The sequence below is a fragment of the Saimiri boliviensis genome, chromosome 2, assembly GCF_048565385.1.
Source record: "Saimiri boliviensis isolate mSaiBol1 chromosome 2, mSaiBol1.pri, whole genome shotgun sequence".
NCBI classification, from domain to species: domain Eukaryota; kingdom Metazoa; phylum Chordata; class Mammalia; order Primates; family Cebidae; genus Saimiri; species Saimiri boliviensis.
The window spans coordinates 83,900,741-83,913,798 of record NC_133450.1 but is presented as its reverse complement, the minus strand read 5'-3'; the positions used below and the strand labels follow the sequence as shown (position 1 = coordinate 83,913,798).

General features: G+C 37.6%; 1 protein-coding gene across 1 annotated transcript in view; it reads right to left on the bottom strand.

Moving 5' to 3' along the window:
- Nucleotides 1-7,623, bottom strand: part of TEX9 (testis expressed 9) — a 62,898-nt gene extending 55,275 nt beyond the window's left edge. The window contains exons 1-2 of the mRNA XM_039469353.2: nucleotides 7,354-7,623; nucleotides 7,161-7,252 (exon numbers count right to left, since the gene is read on the bottom strand). Of these exons, the coding sequence (XP_039325287.1) occupies nucleotides 7,161-7,252; nucleotides 7,354-7,380 (119 nt within the window). The 5' untranslated portion in view covers nucleotides 7,381-7,623. The remainder of the gene's footprint in view (nucleotides 1-7,160; nucleotides 7,253-7,353) is intronic.
- Nucleotides 7,624-13,058: the final 5,435 nt, after the last annotated feature.

Genomic DNA, 13,058 nt, shown 5'->3' with positions numbered 1-13,058 from the left:
GGATTTTAAAAATTAGATATCTTGTTTTTCTTAGACATGTAATTCAGAAGTAACACAAAACACAATTTCCATCCCCAGAGAAAAAAAGGGGGAGATCAGTACCATATCTTTGAACAGTACGAAGCTTTAAGAAATATTCCTATATCTTAGGATTACTTGGTCAAAAGAAATATACCTATGAAAGACTTAAAGGTGTCTTTAAAGTGCCATCACCTGATTTTTCGCATTTCCCTAACAAGAATCACAAGGACTTTTTCAATTAATATAATGGACCCAGATGACTGAGAGGACTATTCTACTCTAAATCCATGGAAATGTCTGATAAAATGTAATGGAGGAAACACTGCTAAGCTCAAACTCAGGCAAGGGAAATGCCCTGGCACTAAGAATAAAGCAGCAATGCAAAGTGAGAGCAATAAACAGGAACAGAAGCCAAAGTAGCTTAAAAGCTAGAAGCTGAAGCATGTGAGACACGAAGGGATAAACCTGTGAAGCACAAAGCACAAAAACTCTACCCACAACCTTAGGTGAGCAGAAAGGAAACCAGAGCCATGGGCAGAAAAGATTCTCTTGTGAGTAATTAAACAAGAGGGAAGTCCAAATTCATCTTATCCAGATGATACAGGGACACCATGCCAAAACTTTAAAATAGAAAAAGCTGGTGTGGAATCAATGAAAACTCTGAACTAGTAAAGGTAAATTGAAAACTACCCTATAAGGATATTTACTCATCTACAATATATAAACCTTCTCAGAAACCAAACTTCAAAAAGGCAACAAATTGTGTAAAGAAATAGGCCGGGCGCGGTGGCTCACGCCTGTAATCCCAGCACTTTGGGAGGCCGAGGCGGGTGGATCACGAGGTCAAGAGATCGAGACCATCCTGGTCAACATGGTGAAACCCCGTCTCTACTAAATATACAAAAAATTAGCTGGGCATGGTGGTGCGTGCCTGTAATCCCAGCTACTCAGGAGGCTGAGGCAGGAGAATTGCCTGAACCCAGGAGGCGGAGGTTGCGGTGAGCCGAGATCGCGCCATTGCACTCCAGCCTGGGTAACAAGAGCGAAACTCCGTCTCAAAAAAAAAAAAAAAAAAAAAAAAAAGAAATAAGCCAGGGAAAGAGAGAATCCGCAGATGTGAGGAAACAGAAAATTTGTATTATAGGAAAAAGAGATACTATTAATAATTTTTAAAAGATTTTAAACTACCATTTGGGAAAAAAAAACCACACAAATGAAAAACATTAGGCAAGACTCAGATTTTTTATCACAAAAGAATGTTGAATTTGAAAAAGATCCAAATACAAATTACATACATGAAAATCACAGGCACTGAAATTAAGAAATCCAATAAAAAAGAATGTGTGAATTAGAAGACAGAAAGAAATCACCTACAAGGAGATAGAGAAAACAAAGGGATAAAAACACAAAAGACAGGTTAACATCCATTGAAGACAGATGTTATGTACCTACTATAACATAAGTTATAGAAAGAAATCCCAGAGAGGGCTGAGTGCGTTGACTCACACCTGTAATCCCAGCACTTTGGGAGGTGGGGAGGAAGGATCACTTGAGGCCAGGAGACCAGCCAACATGGAGAAACCCCAACTCTCCTAAAAACACAAAAATTAAGGCTGGACATTGTGTCTCATGCCTGTAATCCCGCCACTTTGGGAGGATGAGGCAGGCAAATCACCTGAGGTTAGGAGTTCAAGACCATGCTGGCCAACATGGTGAAACTCTGTTTCCACTAAAAATACAAAAAATTAGCCAGGCATGGTGGCAGGCACCTGTAATCCCAGCTACTTGGGGGGCTAAAGCAGGAGAATCACTTGAACCCAGGAGGCAGAGGTTGCAGTGATCCAAGATCACGCCACTGCACTCTAGCTTGGACAACAAAAGCAAAACTCTATCTTAAAAAAAAAAAAAATTAGCCAGGTGTGGTGTTGCTCACTGGTAGTTCCAGCTACTCAGGAGGCTGAGGCATGAGAATCGCTTGAACCTGGGAGGTAGAGGTTGCAGTGAGCCAAGATCCTGCCACTGCACTCCAGCCTGTGAAACAGAGCAAGATTCCGTCTCCAAAAGAAAAGACAAGACATCCCAAGAGGAGAGAATGTCAATATTTAGAGAACTAATGCTGAGAATCTCCCAAACCGAAAACATGGATCTCATGACGAATAAAGAAAACAAATCTACATGTGTATACATCATAGTAAAAGTACAGAATTTTAAAGATAAAGAGAGTACTCCCTAAACTACCAAATCATTATTTCAAAAGAACAGAGAAAAATAGTCTACCACCATAATCATCTAAAAAGCTGACAGCAGATGACTCATTAACGTTTCTAACATTCTAACATTTTTACCCTTCTATTTCCAACAGACAATATAAGGATATCTTTAATGGGCTGAGAAGGAAAAACTGGCTATCTAGAATTACATTCAGATAAACCGTCATTGAAGAGTAAGTGCAAAGTAACAATTTTCTAATAGACTGAAGAGTTTAAGACTTAGTTTTTCACAGAAAGAAGTAATGAAGCATCTACACTTCAGAAAGGAGGAAAACTGAATCTGGAAAAAAAGAAGCATGAAGCTATCAAAAAACATGCCAAATCTAAATTAGTACAGACTATAAAAATAACACTGATGATTAACTGGGTATGGGTGTATTCAAAACAACAAAGTAAAATATTATCTAACTTAAAAGACAGAGAAAACCAAGTTAAAGCATTCTAATATCTTTCCAAACCAGTAACAATAAAGACATAATGAAAATCCATTCAATCCAGCAGCAGAGAGACAAGAACCAAAGGCAAGACATAATAAATACAAAACATAAAAAATAAGGTGGCTAAGACAACTTCAAGTTATGTAATAACGTAAACAAGTTAAATTCACTTAATTAACAGGCAGAAATTATCAGACTGGTTATAAAAAGAATGCTCTTACTGATAAATGACAAAGTTTGAAAATAAACAATGAAGAAAGCTATAACACACCGCATAAGAATGAAAGGAATCAACAAGATTTACCTAAGTCAAATAAGGTACTCCCAAACAAAAATGGCCACAATTATAAGAAATTTTTTTCTATAATTATAACTGATGATTTTTAATACACTTCTAACAGAACCCAATAAAGCCAGAACAAACAAACAAAAAAGTTGAGTTTAGGAAACCGATATCATGCATAACAAATATAATTGGCTTAATCTAACAGATTAGCCAACAAATAAAAAACATACTTTCTATCAAAGAACACAAAGAACTTCTACAAAAAGTGAACATGCACTTGGCCACAAATAAGTCTCAATACATTTAAAAAACTTAGTATCTTATCAATTCTCTAATCATAATGCAATTTAAAATAAACTAGGCTGGGCATGGTGGCTCATGCCTGTAATCTAAATCAGAATAATAATAATTTGGGAGGCTGAGGCAGACAGATCCTTTGAGTCCAGGAGTTAAAGACCAGCCTGGGCAACATGACAAAACACCCTCTCCACAAAAAAATGTAATACAAAAGTTAGCCGTGTGTGCTAGCACATGCCAGTAGTCCCAGCTACTCAGGAGCCTGGGAGGTGAAGGTTGCAGTGGGTTGAGATCAACCATTGTACTCCAGTCTGTGCAACAGATTGAGACCTTGCCTCAAAAAAAAAAAAAAAAAGTTAGCCTGGCATGGTGGCATGTGCCTGTAGCCCCAGCTCCTTGGAAGCCTGAGGTAGGAAAACCTCTTGAGCCCAGTAGTTGAAAGCTGCAGTGAGCCATAATTGCACCACTGCATGCCAGCCTGGGCAGCAGAGCAGGACCCTGTCACATACATACTTAGAAAAGTAAAAACTAGACAACAGTAAACAACTCTATGTGGTTGCAAATTAAAAAACACCCTTCTAAATAATCACTATGAAAATCACGTAATATTTAGAACTTAATAACCATAAGAGAAATATACATCAAAAGAAGTCTTGGAATGTAGTTAAGATACAGATGGAGAGAAATTTAAAGACTTAAATATATTTATTAAAAAATAAGAAAATAAATGAGGTCAAGAAACTAAAAAGCAAAAAAACAAAAAAAAACAAAAATTAATCCACCCCAGTTAGAAGAGATCATCTGTCTTTATTTCTATAAAAATTAATGAAATTTTACATTAGCACAGATTACCAAGAAAACTAAAGCTGGTTCTCTGAAAAGACCAATAAGACAGATAAATCTCCCAGGAACCTTGATAGAAAGAGACAAAAACAAACAATATTGGAAAGCTACCAAAAGGAGGGGTGTACATGGTTATAGATACAGTCAAGATTTCAAACATACAACCATAGAGTCAGTTTATGCTAATATATTTTAAAACACACATGCACACTTTTCTAGAACCAAAAATTATTCTAGAAATAGAACATCTAAATAGTTAAGTAATCATTAAAGAAGCTAAATTCATAGACAAAAAGAATCTCCTTGACAAAAGAACACTACACTGACACAGTTTCACAATTTTAATCAAAGGGCAAAAAAATCTCTAATTATAAAAAGCTTCCAAGAAAAGAAACAAAACAAGAAAACTATTCAGTTTATTTCATCTAGCCAGAATAATATTGATATCAAAAACAGAAAGGACAAGAACTAGAAGAAAAGTGTAACGCCCATTTCACTTTTGTTCATAGATGCAAAAACCTACATAAAAAATTATACCAATCAAATCTAGCAGTCTTTAAAAGAAAACAAGAAAGCTGCCTTTGCAGTTCAGTATGTTAAAGCATTAAAGGAGGGAAAAAGAACATACCACCACCTGAATTAATTGGGGAAAAAAGAAGTTTTGATATATTAAACACTCATTCAAATTAGGAATTAAAGGGAAGAATTTTAAACATAAAAAAAAATCTACCAAAACCCTAGAGCAAACCTCAAATGTAGTGATTATTAAAAGTGGGCTTCTCAAAATCAAAAACAAGGTAAGGAAGCTCACCATCACTTTTTCTATTCTGTATCACATGGGAAGTCCTAAACAGAGAAAAAGAGAGAATGCAGGAGAATTATCAAGGGAGAAAATGATCATAATTTGCATATAACTGTCTTCATCAAAAATCCAAGGGACTTCATAGAATGAATAAGAGAGTCCAGCAGGACTGAAGATCTGTGTGCATATGTAAATATAGATGTAGCACCAACATCTAAAAATCCTACATTTATAACCAATTAGAAAATATAATAAAGTCCACTTACTATATAGCAACAAAACCTATTCAGCACCTTTAAGCAAATTATATATGCAAGAATTCTATGCAGTAAAACAAAACACTATTAAAGATTTTTTTAAAAAAACCTGTAAATGAAGAAGTATCATATTTGTGAAAGATTCAATAAATAAGTCCGTTATCTGCAAATTAATCTGTAAATCCAATGTAACTGGGATTTACGAGGGGGCTTGCCCTACCAGTTATCATGTAATCTTACTGTTTAGCTATTGATATTATAATACAGGAATGAAGCTTGAAAAACCTATCCACTTTAGTGATTAGCATCTTCCTTAGTCTATCCTCTCAAATAGTGATTATTTCCTGCAACAGGAGCAGAATTGCAAAAGGTTTTAGATTCAGGGCCCTGGGAAGTAGCATTCTAATGATTAATGCCAAGACAACAGGCGACAAAATAGATACCATATTGTTATAATCTCATATTCTTGCTTATAGAGATGGCCAAACATTTTACTCTTCCACCTGACACAGAAGTACTCTAGAAGATTCAGGCAGTGTAGAGTTACTCCGCTGATATGCTTCACATGTGCACAACTCAGTACAGACAACAGAACAAGTAACAACTGGCCACCAAGTAATACTGTTTAGGATCTTGCTTTATAAAACAACTCATGCTAGAATAATCGTCCCTGTATATTTCTTATTTTAAGCAGGACGATATCCCTAACGATGCACCAGAGCCAGTTGCAAAATATACTCTCAAATAACTATATAGACAACAGATTAAGTTGTTTAAGTACACTTGAGAACTGGGATAATAGGCCCATTTGATCAGAGAGAAGAAGAAATGATTATCTTCCTACTGCTGTGGTAAATTGGTGTATAGTTCATCTAAACAGAGTACTCTTCAGTTTTAAGTTCAAATATACATCATATGTAGCTCATACAGTAACTCTAACCCTCTGATACAAACTCCCAACTATTTACAAATTTTAAACTAGTTATTATATATTAAATCAAAAAGAAAGGGAGTTGTTAAAAGACATTTTTTTATAAGGGTATGCACAATGGCAAACAGACATGGTCTCTGCCCTTGGAACTTACAGTCCAGTGGAAAAGACAGACAAAAAGGAAATTAACAAATGAATTTATTGTAACAAATTATGCTAACTAGAAGGAAAAATCAGTAGGACAATGAAAAAGACCAACAAGGGAGCCTACTTAGCATAGTCAAGGAAGGCCACTCACAATACAGGTTGAAGGCATGTGTGAATTGTCTTTTTCCTGAGACAGAAAAAAAAAACAAACTGAGTTTTCGAACTAAAAGGCCAGTTAAGCTGGAGAGTTTTAGGGGGGAAATGGGAGCGGGAATAAGATCGAGTAAAAAGCGGGCAGGAGGAGCTTTTAAAGTTTAAGAGGAAACAGCTGTAATGTTTTAAGCAAAGAAACTACATGATCAAATTAAAAGATTACATTGGCTGCTGTGTGAAAACTTAGGGATGATGAGTGGAATGGGCCAGGAATGAAAGCTTGTCAAGATACCTGAGACCAGATAAGGAACATTTGACCGAGAACGGTAATTCTGACTGCACTAGGAAACATGCTTCAATTTAGAAACCAATGTAAAGGAAATTTACATAAGGTAAACTCTATGAACTTGCTACTAAGTGAAATAACCTAAACTAGGAACTGAACTATTCGTGGCAATTCCTGCTACTCAAATAACTTCCAAAAGCATATTGCTGTTTACTTGGGCTATACTTAGCCCACTTCAAATATCTTCTAAGACGCAGGCCAACTACTCAGGTGAAAGAGAAAGAATAAACCGCGAGTGAACGAGATGATGAGAAGGGAATGCTGCAGAGTGAGTGGTCCTGAAGATCCAGCCAGTCTTCAGAAAAAGTACTTTTAAGCAGCCTCATTTAGATGAAAGAAAGAAGGAAAGCTCAACCGCAGAATTTCTTACTTATATTCTTCCTCCAAAGCGAGGAGGTCCGGTCCAGGTGCAGAGGGTTGCTGAACGGGTGGCGGGAGCGGAGTTCGTGGAACGCTGCTTCTCTACAAAAGAGGGAGAGAGTTTCAGACCCGAAGATAAAAGTGGTTAGGCAACCCAGTCGCCGAAGCCCAGACACTCCCCAGGAGCCTGGAGCTGAACTTACCGAGGGTCCAAGACTTCGCCCCGCCATCTTTGGCAACTGCGACGCCGTTACCTAAGCAACCACGCACCTTCCCGCGAGAGTTTCCGCATCCCGGGCAACCTCCCGCCCCCGCGCCGAGGCCTTCCCGCTCCCACGTTCTGTGTCGAAAGCGGCGGGAGACTCTAGCAGTGGGTCCGACCCTTGCTCGCACCACTCACCACTGCCCCAGGAGCTAAGTGCAAATTCGACATACAGCCAGTGCAAATTATCAGCTTGGGGGTGGAGGGGGAGGGAGTTGTAGGAGTTTTAACCAAAAAAGGCAGGTCCATTGCTGCTACTCCACAGAAAGCAAGCTGGTGGGGAAGTCCCTCCCCGTTTTGCTTTTCAAACCCTTAGTGGCTACTCTGACCTTCACTCCATTTGCTTAAAGTGAACTCTTCAGTGGAATTCTGAAGTTTTGATTTCTAACTTCTGTTTACAGCATGCACGGCTAAGATCTCAGGCTCTCAAGTTAGTCAACCTAAATTTCTTACACTGGCACTGCTACTTAGTAGTTACTTATGTGACCTTGGGCAAAACATTCTGTATCTTGGCCACCTCATCTGTCAAAAGGGAATGAGAATAGTGCCCACTTCACAGTTATTGTGAGATGCAAATGAATTCATGCTTAGGATCATGCCTGAAACACATAAGCAGTTAATAATTCCAATTGTTTTGGAATAAAATGGACGTCCAGAAATAAATCTTAATGTGTGTATGGTCAACTGATCTTTAGCAAGGGTGCAAGACCATTCAATGGGAAAAGAATCATCTTCAACAAATGGGGAGACAACTGGATATCCTAGTGCAAAAACAATGCAGTTAGATCCTTACCTCACATCATATACAAAAATTAAAATGGATCAAAGACCTAAATGTAGGAGCTAAAACTCTAAAGCTCTTCAAAGACACTGTTGGTTCAAATCTTTATGACCTTGAATTACAATTCTAAGAATTTTTGATGGATTCTTAACTATGACAATCAAAAGCATTACCAAAAAAAGAAAAATAGACACTATCAAAACTAAAAACCTTTTGTTTCAAAAAATACCATAAAGTAAGAAGACAAACAATAGGAAGAGGGGAAATTCTTGCAAATTATATATCTGATAAATAACTTGTGTCTAGACTATAAAAAGAACTATTAAAATTTAAAAACAGGTGGGTGCAGTGGTTGATGCCTGTAAACTCAGCACTTTGGAGGCTAAGGCGGGAGGATCACTTGAGCCCAGAAGTTCCAGACCAGCCAAGGTAACAGAGCAAGACCCCATCTCTACAAAAAAAAAAAAAAAGGAAATAGATAAATAAAATCAGCTGGGTCCAGTGGTGCATGCCTATAGTCCCAACTACTCAGGAGACTGAGATGGGAGGATCGCTTGAGCCTGGGAGATCGAGGCTGCAGAAAGCCATGGTCACACCACTGCACACAAGCCTGGGTGACAGAGTGAGACCTTGTCTCAAAAAAATAAAAAAATAAACAACCCTTGTTAAAAATGGGCAAAGGATCTTGAATAGGGATTTCTCCAAAGAACACATACAAATAGCCAAAAAGGGCATGAAAAGATGCTCTGTATTGTTAGTCTTCAAGGAAATGAAAATTAAAACCAAAATTAAATGACACTCGATACCCACTAAAACGGCTGTCCAAAAGGATGGACAGCCAGGTGCAGTGGCACACCTGTAATCCCAGCACTTTGGGAGGCCAAGGTGGGTGGATCACCCGAGGTCAGGAGTTTTAGACCAGCCTGGCCAACATGGTGAAACCCAGTCTCTACTAAAAATATAAAAAATTAGCCAGGCATGGTGGCACATGCCTGTAATCCCAGCTACTAAGGAGCCTGAGGCAGGAGAATCACTTGAACCCAGAAGGCAGAGGTTGCAGTGAGCAGAGATCACACCACTGCACTCCAGCCTGGGCAACAGAGGGAGACTCCATCTCAAATAAATAAACAAATAAATAAATAAAAGATGGCCAATAGAAGGATGTAGAAAAACTCGAACCCTCATAAACTGTTAGTAGGAATGTGAAAATTGCGCAGCCACTCTGAAAAATAGTCTAGCCATTCTTCAACAGTTTATAAACAGTTACCACATAATCCAGCAACCACTACCTCTCTCTGCCTCTATAATCATGTAGCATTTTCTCTGTGTGTTTTTCTGTTTGCATGGCATTCCTGCTTTTCATAAAGACTCCAGTAATATTGGATTTTGGCCACCCTAATGACCCCATCGTAACTTGATTACATCTGTAAAGATCATATTCGCAGGTACTGGGGGTTCAGACTTCAATATATGGTAGGGAGGGGGCGGTGGCACACTTCAGCCTATAACAGAAATTATGCAAACTGTGATCCCAGACCACAATAAAACGAAACTAAAAATCAGTTAAAAAACAGCTGTAAAACCACAAAATATCTGCAAATTAAATCCACACTTCTTTTTTTTTTTTTTTTTTTTTTGAGACAGAGTTTCGCTCTTGTTACCCAGGCTGGAGTGCAATGGCGCGATCTCGGCTCACCACAACCTCCGCCTCCTGGGTTCAAGGAATTCTCCTGCCTCAGGCTCCCGAGCTGGGATTACAGGCAGGCACCACCACACCCAGCTAATTTTTGTATTTTTAGTAGAGACGGGGTTTCACCACGTTGACCAGGATGGTCTCGATCTCTTGACCTCGTGATCCACCCGCCTCGGCCTCCCAAAGTGCTGGGATTACAGGCTTGAGCCACCGCACCTGGCTTAAATCCACACTTCTAAATAATACACGGATCAGGTAAATATCTAGAAGAACTAAAAAACATTTTGAACTAAATAAAAATTGAAATATAACATCAAAACTCGTGGAATTCTCTGAAAGCAGTGCTTGAAGTGCTTAGCATTAAATGCATATATTAGAAAAGAAGAAAAATCTAAACTCGATCTGAATGTCTACCTTCAGCAGCTAAAGGAAAAATATTAAGCTTAAAGAAAGCAAAAGAAAGGTAACAATAAACATTAGATCATAAATCAATGCAATTGAAACCAGGAAACAATAGAGAAAATTACAGAAACCAGAACCTACTTAAAATCAATAAACTTATAGCTGTGCTAACCAAGAAAAAGAGAAGATCCAAATCGCCTGTTCTGTGTTATTTTCTGTGCTGTTCAGTCAGGTGTGTCCATGAGAGGAAAACAACATTTCTTATACTTACAGGTCTTAGAAACAGGAGCCATGCCATGCCATACAGGGTTACATGGGGAAGCCTTGGGGTAGTTAGTCAGGAGGCAGAAAGCAGGAGCCAGAGAAAAGCCTTGACTAGAGCCTCTATTAGAGTTTCCACAGGAAAAGCAAGGTAGGGTAGAGTAAACAGATTAGGGTTGGCTAGTATGAATAATTTCAGAGGGCCTTGGGGTATACAGGTTGTCCCTAGTTATCTGGTAGGTATCTCTGCAATGGTTAAGACAGAGGAAGACTTGTTGTATATAGGCCAGACAGAGGAGGTAGGGCTTGATATTTAGTTTTTTATATACCAAAGCCGTGCTCCCTGGATAACTCCTTTTGCTTAGCTACGAGTTGGCTTGCCTCAGGAGCGCATAGTTTCTCCCAAGTCAGGAAGGATTTTTTAAAAGATGTCAAAACATTATAATATACAGAAAATTTTAAAATATAAGCAATATAATACCAATATTAGAAATGGGATATAAGTCATCATTAATTGTCCCATGAAAATTAAAATGATAATCAAGGAATACTATGAACTCTATGCCCAAAAATTTAATAAAGTAGATGAAATGGAGCAATTACTTGAAAGATACAAACTACCAAAACTCATGCAAAGAGAAACAGATAATCTGACTAGGCAAGGACATTGAGTCGGTGACCTTCCAAGAAAGGAAACACCAGTCCCAGATGGTTTCTCTGGTAAATTTTAACATACATTTAAGGAAGAAAGACCAATTCTACATAATCTTTTTTTCTGAAAAATAAAAGCAGAAAGAACACTTCCCAATTCATTCTATGAATCTAGCGTTACCCTAATATTAAGAGCAGCTAAAGACACTGTAGGAAAACTACAGACTGGAATTCCTTATGAATAAAGATTTTTAAATCCTTAGTAAAATGTTAGCCAATATAATCCAACAATGTCTAAACAGAATTATGTAAGACAAGGAAGTGGGATTTATTCTCAGTATACAAGGATGATTCAATATTCTAAAATCAATCAATGACACAGCACATTAAGAAGTTAAAGAAGAAAAATTACAGGATCCATATAAATTCATGCAGCAAAGGCATTTGATAAAATCCAACACCCTTGAAGGTACCAACGCTCAGAAAACTAGGACTAGTGGGAAGTATCCTCAACTTGATAAAGAACATCCACAAAAAAAATCTACAGCTTAATAGTGAGAAACTTGATGTTTTCTCCCTAAGATCGGGAACAACACAAACATGTCCTTTATCATCATTATTATTTAACATTACATCTGAATTTCTAGCTAGTGAAATAAGACAACAAAAGGAAACAGAGTATACAGATAAGGAAGGATGAAATAAACAATCTTTGTGTATAGATGACATGACTATCTATAAAGAAAATTTTAAAACAGAAAATCCAAAAAAAGAAATAAAACTCTCCTGTAACTAATAAAATGATAAAACACAAAATTTGTGTATACATAGAATGGACAATACAATAGTATTCAACCTTAACAACAACAACAACAACAACAAAAGGAATGAAATTCTGAGACATGATACTACACAACTGAACCTTGAAAACATTTTGCTAAGTAAGCCAGACACAAAATTACAAATATTGTATAATTCCACTTGTATAATGTGCCTACAAATGGTTAATTTATAGAGACAGAAAACAGAGTTTACCAGGGACTAGGGAGAGAGGGAAATGGGAGTTATTTTTTCATGAGTACAGAGTTTCTGTTTGAGATGATGAAAAAGTTCTGAAAATGCATAATGATAATAAAATCATTGCACAACCTTGTGAATATATTACACTTAAGGCTACCAAATTGTGTATTAAAACATGGTTGCTATGGTAAATTTTATGTATATTTTACAATAAAAATTTTCAATAGAGGGATATCCTACAAAATATCCAATAAGCACTCCTCAAAATTGGCAAGGCAATCCAAAACAAGGCTGTGAAACTGTCACAGCCAAGAGGGACTTAAAGAGACATGACAACTTTGTAAAGTGATTATATTAGTCTGTTCTCACACTGCTATAAAGAAATACCCAAGACTGGGTGATTTATAAGGGCAAGAGGTTTAATTGACACAAAGTTCTGCATGGCTGGGGAGTTCCCAGGAAACTTACAATTATTGCAGAAGGGGAAGCAGGCATGTCCTACATGGCAGCAGGAGAGAGAGTGAGCATGTGAAAAAGGAAATGTCAGACACTTATAGAACTATCAGATCTCATGAGAGCTCACTTACTTCCATGAGAACAGCATGGAGGACACCATTCCCATGATCCAATTGCCTCTCACTAGGTCTCTCCCTCAACACATAGGGATTATGGAGATTACAATTCAAGATGAGGTTTCGGTGGGAACACAAAGCCCAACCACATCACTGATATACTGAACCAAACCCTAGAATGGGAAAAGACATTAGGTCTAAAACAAGGAAATCTGAATAAACTATGGACTTCAGTTAATAATAATGCATTAATAATGGTCTACTAA